The sequence below is a fragment of the Ascaphus truei genome, chromosome 5, assembly GCF_040206685.1.
Source record: "Ascaphus truei isolate aAscTru1 chromosome 5, aAscTru1.hap1, whole genome shotgun sequence".
NCBI lineage: Eukaryota > Metazoa > Chordata > Amphibia > Anura > Ascaphidae > Ascaphus > Ascaphus truei.
In genome coordinates, this window is record NC_134487.1 from 210,326,185 (window position 1) to 210,350,625 (window position 24,441).

General features: G+C 42.0%; 1 protein-coding gene across 13 annotated transcripts in view; it reads left to right on the forward strand.

The window, feature by feature from the left end:
* Positions 1-672: 672 nt before the first annotated feature.
* The window catches only part of FBXW11 (F-box and WD repeat domain containing 11), an 85,418-nt gene continuing 61,649 nt past the window's right edge, over positions 673-24,441 (forward strand). For 3 of the 13 annotated variants that reach the window (XR_012801807.1, XM_075601636.1, XM_075601639.1), the window contains exon 1: positions 676-856. Coding sequence is in view for 3 of the 13 variants with exons in the window: in XM_075601640.1 (XP_075457755.1) it covers positions 812-856 (45 nt within the window). In the remaining 10 variants the exon portion in view is untranslated. Of the gene's footprint in view, positions 857-4,869; positions 4,968-24,441 lie in introns of those variants that run through there. The other 10 variants (XM_075601641.1, XM_075601642.1, XM_075601645.1 and 7 more) reach the window with 8 other exon arrangements.

A 24,441-nucleotide genomic window follows, 5' to 3' on the forward strand; every position in this document is an offset into this window, starting at 1 on the left:
TACTTTACATATAAAAATAATAAAAAAAGGGGGCAATGTAGATTGCTGCTTTAATGGTACCGCACAATGTTATAGAGGCAAGCAATATATTCAAAACAATACATTGGAAGCAGCAGTAGAGGTATAATTGTTCTTGGGAGAATGGAGTTCTACTACTATATGTCAACACAACTATTTCATATGCACACCTAGTTTTGATTTTAATATTCTAATGGTTTATTTTAGATGATTTCCGTTTGCTTTGAGAGCATACATATAAATCGGGACCAAATAGCTTATTTGCCTCAAAGTGCAGCAGGTTAGGGTGTTATAGACATATTGTGGGACATAGTACAACTAGGTTTTAAGCCACTTCATAAATATGAAACCAAATAACTGAAAACCCTGTCACAGAGGCCACTATCCCTATGTGTGAGCGAGACTCCCACCAAACCCCCTTCTTGACACGTGTGTCATTCATTTCAAAACTTCCCTTCTGTTTTACACATAAACGTTATTTACATACTACGCCGTAAAAAAAAAAAAAAAGAGCCCTATCCCCGCCCCACGGCCGCTCCCATCCAACCCCACATTAAAGGAAAAGGCGCGGGAGGCCGCGGTAACAAGTTCGGGACTTCCCGTTTCCCTACGTCACTCCGCAGTATCCGGCGGCTGACCGGTCAGGTGACCTGCCGCGTCATTGCGTTGCGGCCGAGCAGGCGTGGAAGGCAGCGTAGCAGCAGCCGCCGCCGCTGGGTGTTGAGCTTCCGTCTGCTGCGTAAGTCGGGGGTGGGGGGAAGGGCATAGACGTCAGTTTCGGTGCCCCGAGAACATGGAGTCCGACTCGGTGATCGAGGATAAGACCATTGAGCTCATGGTGAGTCCCGGGCAAGGTGTGATATGCCGGCATCCGTAGAGTGATGCACACTACGCATCGAAATTACAGCGCTACCCTCCCCCCTCCAACATTAACATCTCTTCCTCTTTCTATCATCTATTACCCTAATTAATTACTGAACAGCCGGCCGGGCTCCCTGTATTCTGCTCCCCGCATTGCGTTTCATGCGTCTCCGGCAGCAAATAGGTAATGCTTCCTCCTCCTCCCCCCTCCCTTCCCTCCACACTGCTCCATCCGCACCCCCATCTCACATGCCTTCATTATTCGCTTTCCCTTCACAGCGCCAACAGGTGAGTCTGGCTTAGGTTACCTTACTCCCGCACCCCGAGGTGCGCATTTACTGTGGATAGGGTAGAGGCCTCGACAGGCATATTAGGAAGAGTATCTGAGCTCAGATTTGTATCAGTGGCGTTGCGTGGTTGGACCACTAAAGCGAGAGGCTCCGCCACATTCCTCCTCCCCCGTACCCCTTCTCCTCCCCCCCACATGGTCTCCCCTCCTCCTCCCCGCCCCCCTCTTCCCCATGTCCCCCCTCCTCCTCCTACCCGCCATGTCCCCCCTCTTCCTACCCGCCATGTCCCCCCTCCTCCTACCCGCCATGTCCCCCCCTCCTCCTCCTACCCGCCATGTCCCCCCCCTCCTCCTCCTACCCGCCATGTCCCCCCCTCCTCCTCCTACCCGCCATGTCCCCCCCCTCCTCCTCCTACCCGCCATGTCCCCCCCCTCCTCCTACCCGCCATGTCCCCCCCTCCTCCTCCTCCTACCCGCCATGTCCCCCCCTCCTCCTCCTCCTACCCGCCATGTCTCCCCCCTCCTCCTCCTACCCGCCATGTCCTCCCCCCTCCTCCTCCCCTTCCCGCTTGAGCTCCAAGGCCCTGAATAGACAGAGGAGGGGAGCAGCTTGAGGAGGGGCTGTAGCTATACTCACGGTCTCGTCTGCCGCAGAGCATCATCTTCCTATGAAATATGGCGGGCAGCGATGTAGATGAGTCACCCCCTTCACTCGTCGGAGTTTAAATCTGACTGTGTTGAGTTGGCCGAAATCATCTCTTTACATGCCTGTCAGAACTTAAGCAGACGATGTGATTTCTAGTACTAGACGCTCTCTTGAGTTGTCTTAAAATATGTATGCCATTATTACAGTGTCCCTTATGAGTGGGATAGAACCACAATACATTTTGTTTTTGACAGGCTCAGCCATTTATAAGCGGCAGTTATGATAGATGTTGGTTATATGTATGTGACAGCCTAGCCTGTAATACATTTTACGAGGTCTTCAGATTTATTAACCTTTATTTCATGGCTGTATATCGAATAAGGATTATCTGCTGTGACACATTGGCCCAGTTGTCAATGCAAATATTATCCTCATATGCCACCATTGCATATGTGTAAGGTGAGATGTATGGACAGTCTTGACTTGTTATAATATATTTATATTACAGTACCAATTTAACATGGTACACTTGAAAAATGTGGATCGACAGTGTGAAATTGTGAATGTTGACCACAAGTTATTGGCAGGAATGGTGGACAGCCTGACCCAGCACATTTTCTCCACACTGTTCATTCATGTTAACTGCTCTGCCTATCTATTCTTGTATAGAAATAGATTTCACTGCTTTCATTTTAAATCCCCAAACATTAAGAAGCCCAGAACAACTTAACTCTCTTGCTGTCAGAAGAGCTTGCACCATTGTTCTGCGTTGCAGGCACTCTGGCAGCAGTGGGGTTACGCTCAGGGCCATTGTTATCCGTATGCTTTTTGGATTGATAATTATCATTATACCTTTTCATCACTCGGTTATGATTCTTAACTGCCTACCTTGGCAATTAATGATTAGGGTTTAGAATGGCTTTCCAGTGTACATTTTCTGAAACATGAGAATCAGCTGTTAAAAGCATACATACAATTTAAAGCAGAAGTCCCTGATGATCACATATTTCTTTTAGATTTATTTTCAAATATATTTGACTTTCATTTTAAAAGGCTTTTTTTTTTTCTTCTTCCGATGCTTCTGTTCACGAGACAACGATTGAGATATTAAGTGCATTGGAGGTCAGTGCATGACTCCCCAGAGCCCAGTGTAGTCTGAGGTTACCATGGTACCCAAGGTTGCATTAACGCATGTATTGTTTTAGGCGTTTATAACATGCATGTGAGCCCTCTAATATGCATGGGGCTAATTTCTGTGAAGAACAGAAATAGCGTGCGATTGGAGCCCCCACGAGGCAGAGCTGACAGTAGCCCTATGTAATGCTTTATGGGAATTGATGGAGAGCAGACTGCCCAGCGGTGATTGACGACTCGGCTTCCGTAGGCTGTAAGAGAAAGTGGTCTGTTTTACAGTGGACTATATACATACACGAAAAAAACTGAGCGCACACTCCATAGTGTAAAAACGTACAGATATTTAATAAAGATAATTAAGACAGAGTAACATGTGCATTCACAAGGGGAGATGTCCTACAAGCAGTGTGGATTAATGATATTCACCAACTAGCAACAACGTGTGATAACTGGAATGGATGGCGCTCTGCAGTTGTCCATCCAGCCGGAGACAGAATCGTCTCTTCTCTGGATCAGAGAGGGTGAACAAATAATCAGTATGGAAGTCCAGAGTATTCGTTCAATGTGCAGGACAAGCAAACAAACAAGTCCGTATTGTAGCTGAGTCGCCACGTCTCTCTCGGTGCACATGATGGCGTCGGTGATGTAGCCCAACGCATTATTTCACTAAGTCGATGACTTTATCATGTGCACTGAGACGTGGAGTTTCCTCATTCAACTACAGTGCGGACTTTCATTTGCTTGTCTTGCACATTGGACTAATACTTTGGAGTTGCATGCAAATTATTTGACCGCCCCCTCTCTCTGATCCAGAGAAGAGGCGATACCATCTCCAGCTGGCTGGACACAACTGTGGGGCGCCATCCATTCCTGTCGAATCATGTCACTGGCTTCTGATTATATAATTATTCCACACTGCTTTTTACATCACTCCTTCGGAGTGCATTTGGTACTCTTAATTGTATTAACATTTCTGTAATTTTTTTACACTATGGAGTGTGCGCTTTTTGTTTTTTCCTTCTTGATCAATTCTGGATGTGGTTCCTTCTTTTGAAAGCTTCCAGTCTCATGCTTTTCCCCCCAAACAGGGTATTGGTATATTTATATGCTTAACATTCTGTACATGGTTTCAGTCAGTGGTGTAAGACACACATTCGTTTCATATCTACTTGTGCATTCACTGATCACGTATATTTTATTCATTCATTCCTTCGCACACCACTCAAATTTTGATTCTACATTCTTAGAAGTAATTTTTTGCCTCGTTCTCTTATGTTAAGAGTAGTTTTTCTCCATAGGAAAACAAAACTAGCACATCCTCTACATGGTACCCTCAGACAGTAGCTGTTAATAAAATAATGATTTCAACACTAAACATGTATTTATTTTTTAAATATCATATCTTGCTAAATGGCCAAGATACTAGCATTAAGAGCTAAACTGCTATACGTTTTTGGGGCAAGTAAGGGGTATTGCTGCTTCTGAACATACCAGTTAATATTACATTTTCTCTCATTCTTAACTAAGAGCAACATTTTATTAAATTTGAGAATAGTGTATCTTTTGTTTTAACATTGCCTTGTCAAAATGTTAGAAGGATTAATAAATATATTGAATGGGTAATCAATTACTTGTATTTGTCCATACATCATTTTTAAGTAGGCTTAAATGCTGAGGTAGTATTAGTGGAGTGAGTGTTATTTTATGTCCTTTTTATATTGGCGGTAGATTATTATACTAATTTGTTATTCGATTTTAGTTTGTCATTTAAGAAAATTGTTTCTGTGACTCATTTTAAAAGTTAGCAAGTAAGTACATTGATTATTGTTCCCCCTTGACTACTGAAACTGAGCTTTTTTTTTATTTTGGAACAAATACTAATGTGCTTAAGTTCCATCTTTTTTTTTTTTTTTTTTAAAAGAATATCTGCTTATTTGGGAGAAGCCATGGTGATGTAATGCCAGCCATAGTAGCCAAGCAATGACATCTACTGCACTTATTCCCTCACCTGCTGTCTCTGTAAGTCTCAACATACCTCTTAGATTGTAAGCTCTTTGGGCCAGGTATTTCCTTTCCTATTGTAAAACAAATATAATCACTGCGCTTCTCCATGTAAAGAGCATGCAGCTAGTGAAGGAAATGGCCATACAAATGTGCAAAACAGAAAGTGAATCCCTGCGCTTCTCCCATAGGGATAGCAATCAATGGGGAATATATATATATATATATATATATATATATATATGTATGGTGTAAATACCTAAAAGAAAAAAGGAGACTTTTGGTATACATCCTTTGATCAAATAATGCCAAGCCTGCTAACCACGTCAAGGTAAGTCTCTTTTGCAGGTCCCTACGCTAAATGCATACTAGTGTTATGTGAAATAAGCCCAGAAGGGGTTAAAATATCAAAGCATATGCTTGTATAACCTAGTGCAATTAAAAACTGGTATATACCAGTACAGATACTCACATGTAAGTGAAGTGGAATAAGGGGACCTTGCTAGGAGATTATATACCTAGAAGAGGAGGGGCTGGCCTGCCACAAACTGCTCAATAAGCAGTTGCAGGTGATTGGCTAAATATATTCAATTACACCATAGTAGTGTTGCCCTCTAGGAGCGTGCTGCAAAGGATTAAAATCGGCCCAACAAATAATGTAAAACAAATATAATCACTGCGCTTCTCCATGTAAAGAGCATGCAGCTAGTGAAGGAAATGGCCATACAAATGTGCAAATTTTGCACATTTGTATGGCCATTTCCTTCACTAGCTGCATGCTCTTTACATGGAGAAGCGCAGTGATTATATTTGTTTTACATTATTTGTTGGGCCGATTTTAATCCTTTGCAGCACGCTCCTAGAGGGCAACACTACTATGGTGTAATTGAATATATTTAGCCAATCACCTGCAACTGCTTATTGAGCAGTTTGTGGCAGGCCAGCCCCTCCTCTTCTAGGTATATAATCTCCTAGCAAGGTCCCCTTATTCCACTTCACTTACATGTGAGTATCTGTACTGGTATATACCAGTTTTTAATTGCACTAGGTTATACAAGCATATGCTTTGATATTTTAACCCCTTCTGGGCTTATTTCACATAACACTAGTATGCATTTAGCGTAGGGACCTGCTAAAGAGACTTACCTTGACGTGGTTAGCAGGCTTGGCAATATTTGATCAAAGGATGTATACCAAAAGTCTCCTTTTTTCTTATAGGTATTTACACCATACATATATATATATATATTCCCAATTGATTGCTATCCCTATGGGAGAAGCGCAGGGATTCACTTTCTGTTTTGCACATTTCCTTTCCTATTGTCTGTTTTTGTTGTGCTTATTGTATTACCTGTATTGTCTTTGTAAAGCGCTTAGTACACTGGCGCAATATAAATATAGGCATGCATATAATACTGCAAGTACTTGGCAACTTAACTAACTTGCAGATGTTTTCAAAATGTGCTCATAGCAAACGCACTTGCGCCTGTCCTGCTTTTGGTGTGACTAGTATTGAAAAATTGTTCCATTGCAAAAATTCATGGTGTGATGTTGGTGTGCCTTGACACTACTGTACCAAAGTGTTATCTGACTTGCAGAAAATCTATTGGCTGCTTATTGTTCATACCTTATCCAGTACATATTTTGCTGTCCAAATGTGTTGAAGTATGTAAATATAGATGCTGCTCTTTGCATTGCTACACTGTTTTTTTTTTTTTAAGCCAGTATTTGCAATGTTTTATTTATTTTAAACAGACGTACTGGAAATAAAAATAACAAAAAATAAAATTGAAAATGCATTGGTTTCCGTAGGTTCAGTATGCAGATGCCCAAATCTCCACTTGTGTGCTGTCCTTGCTACTCCTCGTGTTGTCACTTCTGATTGTACTTTTGGGGAGGGGTAGGTAGTCTGTCCTCACACCAGCTTCTGAATGCCTGGTTCCAGATGCTCGTCATCCCTACATGTTTCACAGGAGATCTGCTTCCTCATGGGCTAATTAGCCTGGTCTCCTGTGAAACGCGTCAGGCTGACTGGCACCCGGAACAAGACCTTAAGAAGCTGGTGTGAGGACAGACTACCCACCACCCTACTCCACTACTCCGGGAATACCATCGTGAGGTCAAGGGGAGATTTAGATGTCTGCATACTCAGCATGTCGCCTCCAATGCCTTTTCAATTGTGATGTTTCAGTGCATTTCTTTTCAATTGTAGATAAAATACATAACAGAATTATGCTATGTTCCTGTTCCCTCTTTCATTCAAGAGTAGTAAGAGCGTGATTTCTATATAGACTTCGTGAGTGCATCTATCACCCGTGTTTAGGCTTTTTGACTTGGTTCAGATGTATTGCACTATTTTTGTTTGTTTTTATTTTCTCCTTTACATCTTATTTGGAGTTGTATGCCATTTTTTGGAACAAGTTATCTACGACCACGTGGAAGGCCTCTTTGAATTTAGCTGCACCTCCATGATTTAAGCGGTTGTATTTTAAACGTTAATCTTCCAAGTGTTCCACATTTTATGGACTTGTGTGAATTTAGTTTCTTGACACCTGACACTAGATTTTCTATTTTGAATTGTGGGTGTGCTTTGATCTTTAATTGATGTAAACTCGTTATACACAATCTGTCTATACACTCCGTATTATTTTTGATTGCATCTAATAAGAGAAAATAGAGGTTCAAAGAGCATTTGGGCATTAGTTCCATTTTATACTTTTTTTTCCCTTTTCTTTGAGACTGACATATGTATTCTATATTTAATTAAATAGATCATGATCTTTGCTTAAGTGTTTTCATAATATGGCAGTATTAAAAACCCCATATGTGTCTTTAATGTCTGTCCTTGAACCTAGAGTTGGGCAATATACAGATATTGTAATATTTTGCTGTATTGCCATAAGTCAGTATTGAAATTCTCAGTCATATTGCCATTAGTCAGACGTGGAAGACACTGATGTTATAAGTGACATAGTTTGACATGGCAGCTTAAAAAAAAAAGCAGCCAGTGTAAGCAGGATCTTGGCACCTCTCCTTCACACCTCCATCCCTCAAAGATATGGTACCCCTAGTGGTTTTCCCACTTCCTCCTGATTTCTCCAGCACCTATATTTCATGTTCAGGAGGAAATAAGGGGTGTCTCTTATTTATTTTTTATTAGATTTGCATAACAAGTCAGCAAAGACATGGGGATACAACACCTCATTCTGCACCACCTAGAAATGTAAATGTCATCTGATATCTATAAAGTTCTGCATCATTAAAATATACTTCTCCCTTGGTACAAAACATTAACTTGTTCATGGAATTGTAGTATTACAAAAATGTTGTTTTCCCCTAATCAGACTATCAGATTGCACCTTTTTTTTAAATAACTTTTTATTTGAGTTTCCTATTACTTTCTTTTTGTAGTTAATCATGGGATGGCCATAGTAGTTTATCATTGTGGTCATTATTAATATATTAAAGAAAATAGTGTTTGTTTGTTTTTGTAATTTAGAAACAGTTGGGCATCAGTATCTTAAAATCATTTTGAAATGTTATCCTAGATATATTTGTAAAAATTGTAACGTGGGATTTATACACATGGATGAAAGATAAGAAAAATCCTACATACAAAAGAATCCCTTTTGCATTGCCCTCATGGACAGTGTAAAGGGATAATGTTATCCAGGGTACAAATAATCCCTTAAAGCCATTCTATTGAACAGTAGACCATATAAATAAAATGTTTATTAATATCAAATATGGGACACAGGGTGTGAGGATATATTTAAACAAATAAGTGATTAAAATATTGGTGGTGGTGCTGTAGTAGGAATAGGGAATACTCCGTATGTGATTAAGGCAAAATTGCCCCACAAGGGGTTAATACGACCTCAGTATAATTGTCCCTCCACAGGTACTAACAGTTCTAATAGTCCTACTATGTAACCACATCAATCTCACATTAGATAAATGTATCCGTATACATAGTTGTATTATTGTCAGTGTTCCTTGCTAAATGGAAACTGTTCACAAATGGTAACACTGTCTCCAATTCAAATGCAGGATACTAGCAGACTGCAATGTCCTCAATACACAGTAATTGAACACATAATAAACCTGTAATCTGGTCCCTCGGAGGTGCAGCTAGTGTTACCCTAAGGCCCCGCTCTCTGTCAGCGCGCCCGCACTACAGACAGACGGGGCGCTGACAGACACAGACCGCGATATGCAGTCTGTAGGGAGCGGGAGCCGGGGCTGGAGTGGGAGGGAGGGGCGTGGTTTAAGCGGAGGGACCTGCTACCCCCCCCCCCTCCACGGGCTCGGGCTCCCGGGCTGCAGGAGGGAGCTGCTGCGGGCTGCCCTACTCACACGCTGACACTCAGGCACACACAGACACACACACACTCAGGCACACACAGACACACAGACAGGCACTCATGCACACACACACAGGCAGGCACTCACGCACTCAGGCACACACATACACATAGATAGGCACTCAGACACACACATACACACAGACAGGCACTCACGCTGCTTTCCTTCCACACTCTCCTCCCCGCTCCCCGAAGCCTCCCCTCCTCCCGAAGCCTCCCCTCCTCATTGGCTCACAGCCAAACCACGTGACGCGTCGACGCTTGGGATTACAATTCTCTTGAATCCCCTAGCGGCTGACGCGTCACAGCGTGTAGTGAGCTGTGCTGTGAGGGGGGACTGGGACCGGTTCGGGATGATTCCCCTGCTGGTGGGGAACGCTCATGCGGCCGCCCGCGCCGCGGGTCCCAGGCCTTAGATGTTAATAACCATGTAGCAAGAAATATATAGGTGTCACATACTGTACAGTGTAGTAATGTTTTAGCAATAACAGGTGTTTCAGCCTATTTAGACTGATAGCAGACTTAATTGAACCTCAGCATGTGGAGTCTGTATTCCATCCTCTCCTAAAGATATCACAACATGTTCAAGCAACAATGAGTAACCGGTGGGTCCCCATATTGAACATGCAGAGTCAGGTGAATCTAAATGTACATAAGGTAACAGAAAAGACACTCGCATGATCAGAGAATAGAAAATGGAGTTGCTCAGTGTAAGGTAGGGACAAGGCTATACAACCAGGTATCTATGTCCTGCTAGTCTGCTTCCAGCGCTATTGCTCCACCACCGACGTCATGGATGACGTCACGGATGACGTCACTAAAATCCTACGTGTGATTTAGACTTGCTGTCATCTCTGCTTTCTTCCCTTTTTAACTTGCTTGTGCCTTGGCAGGAAAGGAGTGTGAATAAATCTGATTACTTAATTACTGTAGAGTAAACAAGATGTGACATTTTCTCCAATTTCAGTCATTATTTGAATTGCATTTCCCCCTCAATATTCATTTTTTTTTCCTCTAAGGAATCAATCGCATTTTTTTCAGAATTACAAATGTTGTCTCAACTCCTCCATTTTTAGTTGCAGAAATACCATTCAGAAATGTGCTAGAGATAATATTTGGAATAAAGTTAATTCATGATCTCGAATTATTCAATTTCTCAGTCAATTCATAAGTGTAGTGGTGTTGACATGTTGAAACGATTTAAATTAATTTTGTTAATCTCCTTATCCCTTGGCAACAATTAAAATATATAAACTTTGTTTAGTTGCATATGGAGAATTCGAAACGATCTTACTGTAGATAAGCACTGGTTCCATACTGCAAAACTCGATTCGTTTTCCATTTTAGTGAATTATTGGATTCAACCGTAATGGGCCTGTACAGTACTGTAGATTTTCTGCAGTGTGCATTTCTGTCATTGTATGAATTTTATGCGCTTAACAAATCCGCAGTCTTGACCTTGTTAGGTCCAACATTTTTGGAGTGAGTTACCACTAGTCTATTCGTAGTAAAGTGATTCTTTGGGATGAGTCACAAAGCTTTGGTAATGGGTATTGGTGCTTGATCAGTGCTATTGACTTGAATGACGTAAACCTCTCCCTTTATGTTCAAACGATCTATAAAAAAAATTAATAAATTACTTAATTAGCCAAGACGAATGAAGTTGGCGTTTTTTCCAACTGTCGTTATATTGACATATAACATAGAGGGGTAGAGAGATGTGGTTGGGGTTTGAGCTTTCTGGGAAAGTGATTGTTAATTCAATTTCTTACTGGTAAGTTGTTTGGAGGTAGGTGGCCGCTCCTCCCAGAGCTCACCCATCCCCACCTTTTTTAACTTGGGAGGTTCTCTCATTTTGCTGTAATGACAAGACCCACTGTATTTGTTTCTCCTCATACAGAGGTTAAAGGAAAAGTTCACAGTGTCGTGTTAGGACCTGCATATTTGGTTATACTTTGGCGTTGGTATGCAGGCTTATGACGCTTTGGCCAAAGGGTTAACTAAATAAGCAAGAAAATATTATTCTTGAAGTATTTAACTTTATACTTATTACCATATATTATTGCCAATTGGATGTAGCATTGGGCTCTCCTGTCTTTTGTTGTACAGTATACATTTGCCACACTCAGTAGCACTCCTTTTGACATATGTATATATAAATATAAATATGATGTGTTGGGGTTGGAGCTTACTGGGAAAGTGTGTTAATTCATAAAACATTTACACAAGACTCATACCATTAATACAATTGTATTTGAGTTTTGAAATCAAAGTACCTTGCAAGAATGCTAAACAATTTTGTCTTTCATGAGATTGTACTGTTGATGGATATTAATGTAAGTAACTTTATTACTTGTTGTGGTTTAGTGGATAACAGCAGTTGTTGCCTATAGCTAGAGATTCTGGTTTTAGAGTTAATTTTCTTAAACAAAATCTGTTTATCTGCATTAACAGACAAAGTGACACGTTTGAATTTGGTGTTTAACTGCATTTTTCTTCGTTTTCATACTACTTTTGGGTTGCATTTGTAATCATATCTGACTGGGCAGCTGCAAGAGGTCTAATCCAATAAGAAATTATGCTTACATTTCTGTTTATCGGTTTTAACTGAAAGGACAAAATGATCAGTCAGTGGTGTTTTTTGGTTAAAACCAAAATCCCTATCTATTGCTTCTCTGTAAAATCCAATAAACATATTTGGGAAATAGAATACTGTTACTTATGTCTTTTTATTTTGACTTTAATGTGACGAGTTGTTTCAACAGAGATTGAACTATAAGCAAGAAATAATGTAGAGCAGCATAGTGTGGTAACCTCCTCTGCTCTGCCCAGAGCTGGAATATCCTGTACTTGAAATGTTGATACGAGATCTTCATTCCTCTTAAATATTTTTGCTTGCCAGATATTTGAAACTCATCCGAGGCACACCCATTCTCTGCATACGATAATAGGTGGTAATTTGTCTCCTACCCATTACTCAAGACATAGTAATGAAGGGATATGTTAATCTGAGACTTTGCTATTGACTTGAAAACTCTGCTGGTAAATTAAGGGCTGAATCTCTCTTTTATTTCCCCCCCAGCATATAATAGTTAATGGATTCACATCTAGAATTTGTCATTTTTTGCCCGCAGGCAAGGGGGAGCACAGATAGGGTGCAAACTGAAAAGTTTGCGCACCCCTGTATTAGATAATAGGGAATGTAGTTGAAAAGTGGAGCACGACTAAAAAAGCGGGGGAAAAAAGACTAATCACGAGGTGACCTAATAAAAAATTGCGTTTTAAAGTCGTCACATGGACAGGGTAAAAAAACATGTGTTTCTCGCTTAAATGCACTTTATCGACCTTGATGATCAACAGATTGCACACCTTGGAATTGTCCTGATCAAATTGGAGGCATGCAACAGGTATAGGGCCACATGTGGGTTGCCCATCATTTGATAAACGTTCCTCTTCCCATGGAGGATGTTTATTATGTCATATGTGGGGATTTTGCTAGATTCCTTTAGGCATTTATTCCTCCCCAGTATATAATAAGGATTATGCAAGTTATTAATTATTGAGGATATTTCGGATTACATGCTACTTATATTATCTTTTTGTATGTCATTTATTATCTAAGCACCATTTCACATTGGACTTTATTAGATAATAGTGAGCTGTTTTTTGTTTTCATTCAACTCGTAATGACACTTTTAATGAGTTTTAAAGCATCCTTTGATTTCTATAGCAGGTTTTAGCCCACTTCCCAAGCAGTACGAGATATTTGCAACACTTTCCTGTTTGATTATCTGTTGCCAATGTTCCCAACCGTTTGAGCTGTAAACTGTAACAATAGATAATGTTACCTTAGTAATAATTTAAGGATACATTGAAGTTGCTGAGTTACACTGACTGAATAATTGATTAAAACTGAAAGGCAGCCATTATGTTAGGCACACAATTAGGCTTTTTACAGATTTATAACAGGAGCATCAAACTATTGCCAGTTTAGGTAAGAATGTAGAATTGTAAAGTCACATGCTTTACATATAAATTTAAGAAAGTCACAAGTAGTATTGCTGCTTACAGTAAATAATTTTTTTAAAACTCTCACCAGGCAATTAATGTGTGCAAGGTAAATGTCAATGTACATTAATGGCGCTATATAAATAAAGACAGGCATACATGCATGGTCATTACAAAGATAAGGTCTACAGACAGAAGTGGAAACAGAAGTGGGGGAGTCCCCAGCCTTGAGCAGTTTACAATCTAAACAGTGGGTAGTGGACTACTGATGTACAATGTGCTATTATGTAACTTATTGTAACAATTTAGCAACATATAGAGCAAAGAGTGATGAAATCCAAGGCCCATCTACTTCACTTTTTGGAACTGCTAGCCTGGTCACCTAGTCCAGCGGTGTGCGGGCTGTTAGAAGCCCTGCACTCTTCCTCCAGGCATTTAATTTAATGCCGGGGGAGGCGTGAGGTCTCTGTAACCTCACTTACCTACTGGCAGCCGGGTCTTCGGCGACGCAACGCAGGGTCATGTGCCGTCACGTGTCGCCATGGCAACGCGTGGCAACTAACACGGTGGCGTGACCCACAATGTCATTTGAAGCCGTGCGGCTCCCAGGAAGGGCTGGCCTAGTCCATGCATTCTTTTTTGACCTGATCTCTTCATTGTAATTCGATGCTTCTGTATGTCTAGTACAATTGTGGCAAAAGCGTGCGTTTTCATCTATGAAAGATTCCATGATGAGGAGATTTAAATCTATAAATTCAAGTGAAAAAGGCCAAAGTGTCAGAACCTGGTTATTTGTTTTCTTTTTAGAGCAAGTCTACTTGGACCAAAACACTTTCAGTTGTTATATTACCTTCATGGGAGTAATTTAAAAAAAAAAGCATTATATTAAAACATGTGTAAGCATTAACATAATTAAGTAGGATAATTGATTCAGTTTTTTTCTCTTGTACAATATTTAAAGGGGAATACAAGGTGCTCCTAGACCAGGGGTACGCTAAGTTGCCCCCCCTGCTCAGCTCCGATGTCAAATGACGCCACAGGGTCACATTACTTCACATGACCCATGGCCCATAACATCACTTGCTGCCGCGTTGCCATGACGACGCATCGCTGGAAGCCAATATAAGTGATTTAGAGGCCTCACTCGGTCCCCCGGCATTTCATTTAAATCCCTTGGGGAACAGCGTGTGATCTCTAACCGCTGCACACCCCTGTTCTAGACCATACTTAGTTACCTGAAGGAAGGCACATTTCTTATTAGTCCATTTAATATCAAGAAGCATGCATTCTATTCCATATTTTCTGGGAGTGCCTAAAGTATTTGGGTCCCTTTGAAAAAAAATTCTGTCAGACGCCTTGCCAAGCTATGATTTCATTACTGTCAAGCATTCAAAGGGTGTTATTCAGGACTCGGACACCAGACTTCTACTACAGGAGCAATTTACTAAACCTTGCACTATAAACAGGAACTATAGCTGGTTTAAATTTTGGTTTTACAAATCTTGAGGCATTGGGAGCAGCTGTTTGGAAAAGTTACTCAACAGCTTTTTATACTGTTAGTGTGTATTTATACACTTTTTCAGTAGTTTTTTTTGAGAAACATTGATGAAAACAACACTTGCAAGCACAAGTGTGCAGGGCTGATAATTTGATAATTTGGTTTATATTATAATGGTTGAACAATTAATGTTTTGGATTGCTGTTATATTATTTTCCTTATCACCCTGGCAGTGGGCACCTTTGGGTTAATCCCTCCTCAGTCTAGGTAGGACAGGAAGTTGACTTTTGCAGGTAGGCCATAAAAGGCCCCTCCCTCTACCTGCACCTTAGTCTTTTTCCTGTCCTCACAGCTACAGTAGGAGTAGGATTTTTTGTTTTCTAGTGGGACTCGCCTAAACTTCAACTAGTGCAGTGATCCAGTGACCTCAACCTCTCTGCCCTGAAGCTCCGATCGACGCGCCCTTGAGGGTGGCAAGACGGAGACCCCAGGAGTTGGGGGGACCCCCAGGAGGCCGGTACACACGGGGGGGGGGGAGGGCGGGGCAGCAGCGAGCTGTTTGAAGGCTCAAATTGACCGCATTAGCGTCTGCAACACTGCGGTAGGAGGAACAGTGCACGGGAGCGCGTGAGTCATGTTCCGGCGGGTGCGTGCGCGCGCAGACACGCAAGCCGTGCACGAGCACTGCGGTGACGAGACAGAGAGACCACACAGACCCACACACAGACCCACACACAGACCCACACACAGACCCACACACAGACCCACACACAGACCCACACACAGACCCACACACAGACCCACACACAGACCCACACACAGACCCACACACAGACCCACACACAGACCCACACACAGACCCACACACAGACCCACACACAGACCCACACACAGACCCACACACAGACCCACACACAGACCCACACACAGACCCACACACAGACCCACACACAGACCCACACACAGACCCACACACAGACCCACACACAGACCCACACACAGACCCACACACAGACCCACACACAGACCCACACACAGACCCACACACAGACCCACACACAGACCCACACACAGACCCACACACAGACCCACACACAGACCCACACACAGACCCACACACAGACCCACACACAGACCCACACACAGACCCACACACAGACCCACACACAGACCCACACACAGACACACACACAGACACACACACAGACACACACACAGACACACACACAGACACACACACAGACACACACACAGACACACACACAGACACACACACAGACACACACACAGACACACACACAGACACACACACAGACACACACACAGACACACACCCACACACAGACACAGACCCACACAGACCCACACAGACCCACACACACACACACACACACACACACACACACACACACACACACACACACACACACACACACACACACACACACACACACACTCACATACTCACATACTCACATACTCACATACTCACATACTCACATACTCACATACTCACATACTCACACACACTCACACACACTCACATACTCACACACACTCACATACTCACATACTCACACACACTCACATACTCACACACACTCACATACTCACACACACTCACATACTCACACACACTCACATACTCACACACACTCACATACTCACACACACTCACATACTCTCACATACTCACACACACTCACATACTCACACACACTCACATACTCACACACACTCACATACTCACACACACTCACATACTCACACACACTCACATACTCACACACACTCACATACTCACACACACACAGAGACTCACACACACACAGACCCACACACAGACCCACACACAGACCCACACACAGACCCACACACAGACCCACACACAGACCCACACACAGACCCACACACAGACCCACACACAGACCCACACACAGACACACACACAGACACACACACAGACACACACACAGACACACACACAGACACACACACAGACACACACACAGACACACACCCACACACAGACCCACACAGACCCACACAGACCCACACAGACCCACACACACACACACACACACACACACACACACACACACACACACACAGACTCACACACACACAGACTCACACACACACAGAGACACACACACACACACACACACAGAGACTCACACACACACACTGCAGCATGGAACGCTCAGCAGGGAGAAGCCAAGTGCTGGATATTGAATCAAAAATGGAGACTGCTAAAGGATCAGTTCCCAAGACTAGTCCTTAGTTTTAGTACTACATGGGAGAGAGAGGATCTATATATATATATTAGGGTGTATATTTAGTATTTATTTTGTTTTATTAATTAGCTCGGTGATTACCCTTCCGGAAGCAGAATCTTTGAAGGGTACTGGGGAATCCCTGCAGCATAAGAGAAAAGCCACTAAAAAGACTAAGTGGTGCTCGGCATGGGAGAAGCCAGCTCTAATGGGAAAGAAGCTGTGTGAAGATTGCCTTAAGGCAGCAGCAGGTGATTCTAATGAGCAGATGAGCACCTTCCTTGTACTAATGAAGGAGGCAGTTAAGCAGAGCTTGGACGCTGCGGTACAACAAGCAGTTAACCCTGTGCAAAAAAGTCAAGATCCCAAACCAGTTTGGATGACGGAAAAGGCTTTTCCTCTGATGAATCAGACATAGAATGCTTTCAGGTGTCAGAAGGGGAATTAGATTCATCAGATCAAGATATTCAGGAGGATGAATCTGAATTTGATGTAGAAATGGTGGATCCTCATCAAAGCCACGAGACAGGCTTTAGAATTGGAAGACACTAAAGAGTTGACTCAGAGGAAAGATAAATTATTTGGGTCAAGACAGAAAAAAAAGTAGAGTTTTCCCCGTACATCAGGTGATCAAGGACCTTATTCAATCAGAACTGGCGCGGCCAAACGCCAAAGTATATATACCAAGAAGATTTGGGGAAATGTATCCGTTTCCACAGGAAGAGGTCAAATTTTGGGAAACCAGCCCAAAGGTGGATGTTGCTATATCTAGAATAGCAAGGAAGACCACAATTCCAATAGAAGAATCTGCAACCTTGAAAGACACTATGGATAGGAAAATAGTTTACGTATTAAAAAAGGCATACATCACAGCGGCTGTAAGCCAGCCATAGCAACTACATCGGCGGCAAGGGCAATCCGTGTCTGTATTGCCAACATGGAGGCACTAGACAAAGGTGTAAAAAGTTCTATCCTAAAGGCACTGTCTGAAGTTAAGTGGGCGACAGACTACATAGCGGAGGCTTCTTTGGATGCGGTCAGATTAGCAGCTATATCTATGGGTTTAGCAGTGTCAGCAAGAAGAGCGTTATGGCTAAGACAATGGATGGCGGACGCAGCGTCAAAGAATAGCCTATGCGGATTACCCTTTGAAGGAGAATTCCTTTTTGGCAACAAGTTGGATGCTATAATAACGAAAGCATCAGGAGGTGAGTAGTTTTTTGCCCCTGGAAAACAGGAACAGAAGATTCGGTTTCCAGCAATCTGATAGAAATCAGTACACAGAGGCAAAAGCATATAGACCTGGCAGATCGTTTTCAAGGCAAACAACATGGAGAGGCGGTCAGAACCGGCTTTTTCGAGGCGCCAGAGGAAGAGGATCATTTGCCAAGAACAAATTCGCATGAAGGTCAAAGGGCCCAGCAGTTGCCAGTGGGAGGAAGACTGACGCAGTTTTCTGCAAAATGGGCCCAAACAATACAGGACAAATGGGTATTGGAAACCATTTGTCAGGGATACAGCATAGCGTTCAAAGAAATGCCAAGAAGAAATATATGCCTAACTACAAGTGTACAGTCCAAGGCAAAAAGAAGGCAAATTAATTCAGTTTTAAAAAAGTTACTACATGCAGAAGTAATAACGAAGGTACCCCAGGAAGACAGAGGAAGTGGAATTTATTCCAGAATATTCCTAGTACAAAAGTCTTCAGGAGATTACAGAGCAATCCTAGACCTGAGAAAGGTAAATACATTCTTGAAAATAAGAAAATTCAAGATGGTGTCTTTGAACCTGTTCATCCAGGAGGTACAACCAGGAGACTGGATGGTATCGATAGATTTAAGGGACGCTTATCTACACGTGCCTGTATCAAGGAGACACCAAAAATTCCCAAGGTTCGTAGTGAACCAACATCATTATCGGTATACAGCACTGCCATTCGGTCTGGCGACATCTCCAAGGACATTTACAAAAGTTCTAGCCCCGTTAGTGGCAGAAATGAGAAAAAGAGGGGTAGAAATATACCCATACCTGGACGACATCTTGGTAAAGTCAGTCGGGAGAAATTAGAACAAGATCATGAGATGGTCATAACCTTCTTGGAACAACACGGTTGGTTAATAAACAGAGACAAGAGTCACCTAGTACCTACTCAACTGCTAAAGGAATTCAACACTGCAAAAGGAGAGGTGACGTTGCCAGACACAAGGAGGCAAGACATAGCACTGCAAGTGAGGAAGCTCAGGAACGCAACCAGAACTTCAGCAGAAGAATGCATGAAGCTTCTAGGGAAATTCGCTTCAACACTAAGCGTCATAAAATGGGCAGCGCTCCATATGAGACCGTTACAAAACAATTTTTTACAACAATGGAACGGGAACCACAAGAATACAAGACAAAGAATCTTGTTACATACACGCACAAAAGAAAAATTAGTGGTGGGAAGATACCCGAAATCTGGGGAAAGGACGGACACTACACCCAGTACAGTGGGAAAAAAATCACAACAGATGCGAGCAACGCAGGTTGGGGTGCCCAAATGGGAGAAACACTGGTGCAAGGAACCTGGACAAACCAGGAACAGTCCCTTCCATCAAATCTGCTGGAACTAAAAGCAGTATAAAGGGCCCTGGAAGCTTTCCAATACCAAATAAGATTTGGCAATATAAAGATACATGAAAACACACAGAGTGCTTATCGCTCTCCAAAAATACCATAACTAGCATAAAATTCCATGGTGCATAGGGTAGGGGAAATGAGGACACACAAATTTAGTCAGGGTAAAGATCCTGGCAAGACAAGAAACCCACAATTGCACTCAATGAAGACAACCATAGGTGGGACCAAAATATATTCCCAAACTTGTAGCCTACTGTGCCAAGCGACGCAAAACAAAAAAGCTTTATTAGAACATAATAGGGAACATAAGCAGGGAGTGTAGGGTATAAACACAAGTGTATTTAAAATTAGGTAGTGGTGACACAGAGTACATAGAGGTAAAAGGCTCCTCTAAATAAAGCCCAAGCATGGAAACCTCACATATAAGAGGGAATATCTTTAAATATAAGAATAAACAGACAAGAATACCCAAGGGTAGAACATGAGAGTCTGATGCAGATTGGGAAACATCGGCCAGTGATAGTGATACCCTGACTAGATTTTTGTGTCCTCCAATATAAAGATAGTCAGACAACCGGTCGGTTGTAAAGTATATAGCCAAATAAGGGGGAACCAGGAGCAGAAAGCTGATGAACCTCACAGCAGAAATCCTCTCTTGGGCAGAGGGCCACTTATCAGAGATCACAGCCGTACACATCCCAGGACTGGAAAATGTCACAGCAGACTTTCTAAGTTGCAATATTATACACCCAGGAGAATGGGCATTAGACCCACAGGTGTTTCAAGAGCTGGTAGAGCGATGGGGTCAGCCAGACATAGATCTCATGGCGACACATCAGAACCGCAAGGTAAAAAACTACTGTGCAAGGCGTTTTCATCCAACCGCACAAAGCACAGATGCTCTCAGCTTCAAATGGGATTTCAAGTTGGCATACCTGTTTCCCCCAATTCCCCTAATTCCGAAAACAATCAGGAAAATCAGGGAAGACCAAGCGGAAGTGATATTGGTAGCACCATTCTGGCCAAGAAGGCCTTGGTTCACACACCTGGTAAATATGGCAGTAGATATACCATGGCACATACCAGACAGCAAAGAACAAATGCGACGGGCCAATATGCCACCCAAACGCCAAACAATGGGCCTTGACGGCATGGCGATTGAGCGGGAAACATTGAGGTTGAAAGGTTGTTCAGACAAGACAATCCAGACCCTATTACAGACAAGAAAAGGATCCACATCAAAAGTGTACCATAGAATCTGGCTTTGTTTCCGGGATTGGTGCACAAAAAGACAAAATTTCTTCTCACCAAGAATTGTGTCAATAGTGGAGTTCTTGCAAAAGGGATTTGAGAGGTCTCAGCCTCAGTTCTCTGAAAGTACAGGTGTCTGCACTATCAGCCTTATTGGAGAAAAATCTGGCAATGGAAAGATTAATCATCCGGTTTTTACAGGCAGTTAAAAGACTAAGACCTCAAATTAAAAACAGGGTGCCGACATGGGACCTGTCTTTAGTATTGGATGTATTAACAGCACCTCCTTTCGAACCTATACAAGAGATAGGGTTGAGATGGTTATCGTGGAAGATGGCGTTCTTGATCACCTCAGCAAGGAGAGTGGGAGTGCCTGTAGTTCTATCAGCTAAGGAACCATTCCTAGTCGTGCACCAAGACAAGGCAGTTCTCAGACCTGTGCATCAATTCTTGCCAAAGGTTGTATCACAGTTCCATATAGATCAGGAAATCGTGATCCCGTCATTCTGTCCAGATCCAAAGAACAAGAAAGAGGAGAGATTACACAAACTAGATGTTGAGATGTCTAAAGGTATACATGGAAAGGATACGAGATGTGAGAAAATCGGACAGACTATTCATCATACCAGAGGGACCGAAGAAAGGTCAAGCAGCATCTAAGACAATTTCCCAATGGATAGTGGCATGTATTAAAAAAGCTTATGAGACCAAAGGACAAGATAAACCTTTGAACATTAAAGCTCATTCTACAAGGGCCATGTCTACGTCATGGGCATTAAAAGCTGAGGCAACACCAGGGCAGATATGCAAAGCAGCAGTCTGGTCCTCGTTCAATACATTTTTGAAATACAGACTAGACGTACAATCAGCTGACGCAAGTTTTGGGCGTAGAGTTCTAAAATCTGTAGTGAAATAAAGTGTAAAAGTGAATTAATAAAGGTCAACTGATAGCGGCATTGACTGGTGGTTTATTCTTTATGTATCCCTCCCTAATTGTCACTGCTGGGGTATGTCCCAAAGGTGCCCACTGCCAGGGTGATCAGGAAAGAAGAAAATTTAAAACAACTTACAGTAATTTTCTTTTCCTGGAACCATGGCAGTGGGCACATAGGCATTAGACATACATAGGGAGGGTAACTATATTCCCACTGCCATGGTTCCAGGAAAAGAAAATTACGGCAAGTTATTTTAAATTTTCTTCTTTGTTGAGTATGAGCCCATAACTTCTTAAGTAGGCCCATAATATAGTGCGCACGCGGCACTTATAATTGGCTATGGTTAGCCAGCTGTTCAATAGTGTGTGTGTGTGTGTGTGTGTGTGTGTGTGTGTGTGTGTATACACACGAACAAAGGGTCTTTGTAAATCTGGATGGTTCTGTTGTGCTCATGAGAAGAACAACATTTTCTTAGCCAAAAACAATCCTGTTTTAACAAAATGATATTTTCTCAGAGTATTAGTAATCCATTGGGACTTCGTACTCTTCTGCAGTACGTGAGGAGTTCCTAAAACCTAGACAATACAAGATGTTGTGGCTGACACACCAGGGGTAATGCACTGGGCAAGCGCAGTATTGTCTGAGAGCACAGAACATTTATTTTAGCAATGGTCAGGTGTTAAAGAAAAGTGAACTCTGTTCAGGGAAAATTTATTTATTTCTCAACTATGGCATTTTAATTAATTTTATCTGGCTTTGATCTGGCGTCTAAAATGTGTTTAGCAAAATGACATGTAGATAAACCATATGGAAAAATCTTAAAGTAGGCATAACTTAATGAGTGAAATTAAAGTAAATGGAGGTTTTGTGCGATACTTGCCTGATGGGCATTATCGCAGTTTTATGCGATATGATGAATAACTCCCCGTATCTCCAACATTAAGCAATATCTGTGCTTGCTGTGTAGGCAAAACATTACATAGACCATTTCTCTTGCAGCTTGAATAATTCAAATAACGCCTACCCGTGCGCGTCATAGCCACGCCCACCTGTCGCTCAAAGCACAGACTGTACACACAAGTTTGCTTCACGTGCACAAGCATTCGCGCGCGCACCAACTATAAAACAAGCCATAGGATGTAGACAGTGCTTTTGGGAATTTTTTTTTTAAATGGCTTTAAAATTCTGAAAAAAAAACTGGTATGTTACTGAATTTATTGTAATTCCAATGTATGCAATATATAAAAATAATTGTTAATATTTTTATTTAAGCGAAATAAAGGAAATTCAATTGTCTGTGCATATACGCATACATACGCGCGCACATATGCGTGCGCACGCACGCACATACACACATTTTTTTTTCTCTGAAAAGGGAATTTGAGAGCAGCATTATATTCTTTTTCTGAAGCAAGATTTTACCAGCTTTAAAAATGATTCTCTAAGATTTGTATTTGACCACCCCTGCATCCTTCTTTGAATATCCAGGCCTAATGCTTGGCAAAGAATGGTGCCTTCCAGTGGAGTGCAGCAGTAGCATCTAATCATACTAGCTGTGGGAAATATGGCAAATTCTGAATTGTTTGATGTACTTTGGTTTAAATGTATGTTCTAATGTGGTGTTCATAATCATCCAATTTAAGAAAGCCAATTGGTCCAGTAACGTCCACAGATTTATTACATCATAAAAACCATATTTAACATTAAACCATAACCCTCAGCTATGCGGAGTGATCACTTGTAAGATAATCCAGTATTCAGGTTAAATTATAGTAACCTTTAATAGAAATTGAAAATGTAATATTAGACTCAAATACTGTACAGGCATACCCCGCTTTAAGGACACTCACTTTAAGTACACTTGCGAGTAAGTACATATCGCCCAATAGTCAAACGGCAGCTTACGCATGCGCCTGTCAGCACGTCCTGAACAGCAAAGTTGAAGTCCCTACCTGCACCAAAGCTGTGCACAAGCGGGGAGACTATAGAGCCTGTTACAAATGCGTTATTTACATCAGTTATGCACGTATATGATGATTGCATGCATCGATAAGTGGGAAAAAAGGGAGTGTTTCACTTTAAGTACATTTTCACTTTACATACATGCTCCGGTCCCATTGCGTACGTTAATGCGGGGTATGCCTGTATTTACATAGAAACTTTTTTTTTTTTTTTTAAATAGAGGGCTCATTGTTTTAATGTTTTGAAAAGGGTATTGTGTATCTGAGTGAAAACATCCTAAAAAGCATATGTAGCTACAGGGTTTAGAGGCAATCCATGCCATTTTTTTCCACCCTTCAATTATCTTTTTAAAAAAAATGTTTATTATTATACAATATTGAAGCAGGGGGTCTATACAGCTGAACCCCATTCATTTCAGCTCCGGAGACTCCTGCATTTAGAGGTACATGCCGCGGTAGTCAATCCACAGTTCACATTATGGGCGATTTTTCAAAGCTCCCGGGCCCCATAGGCCAATAGAAAGCTGTGACGTCATCTGGTGCGGCTTCCTATTCCCCCAAGTGACACGGTAGCTTTAAACTG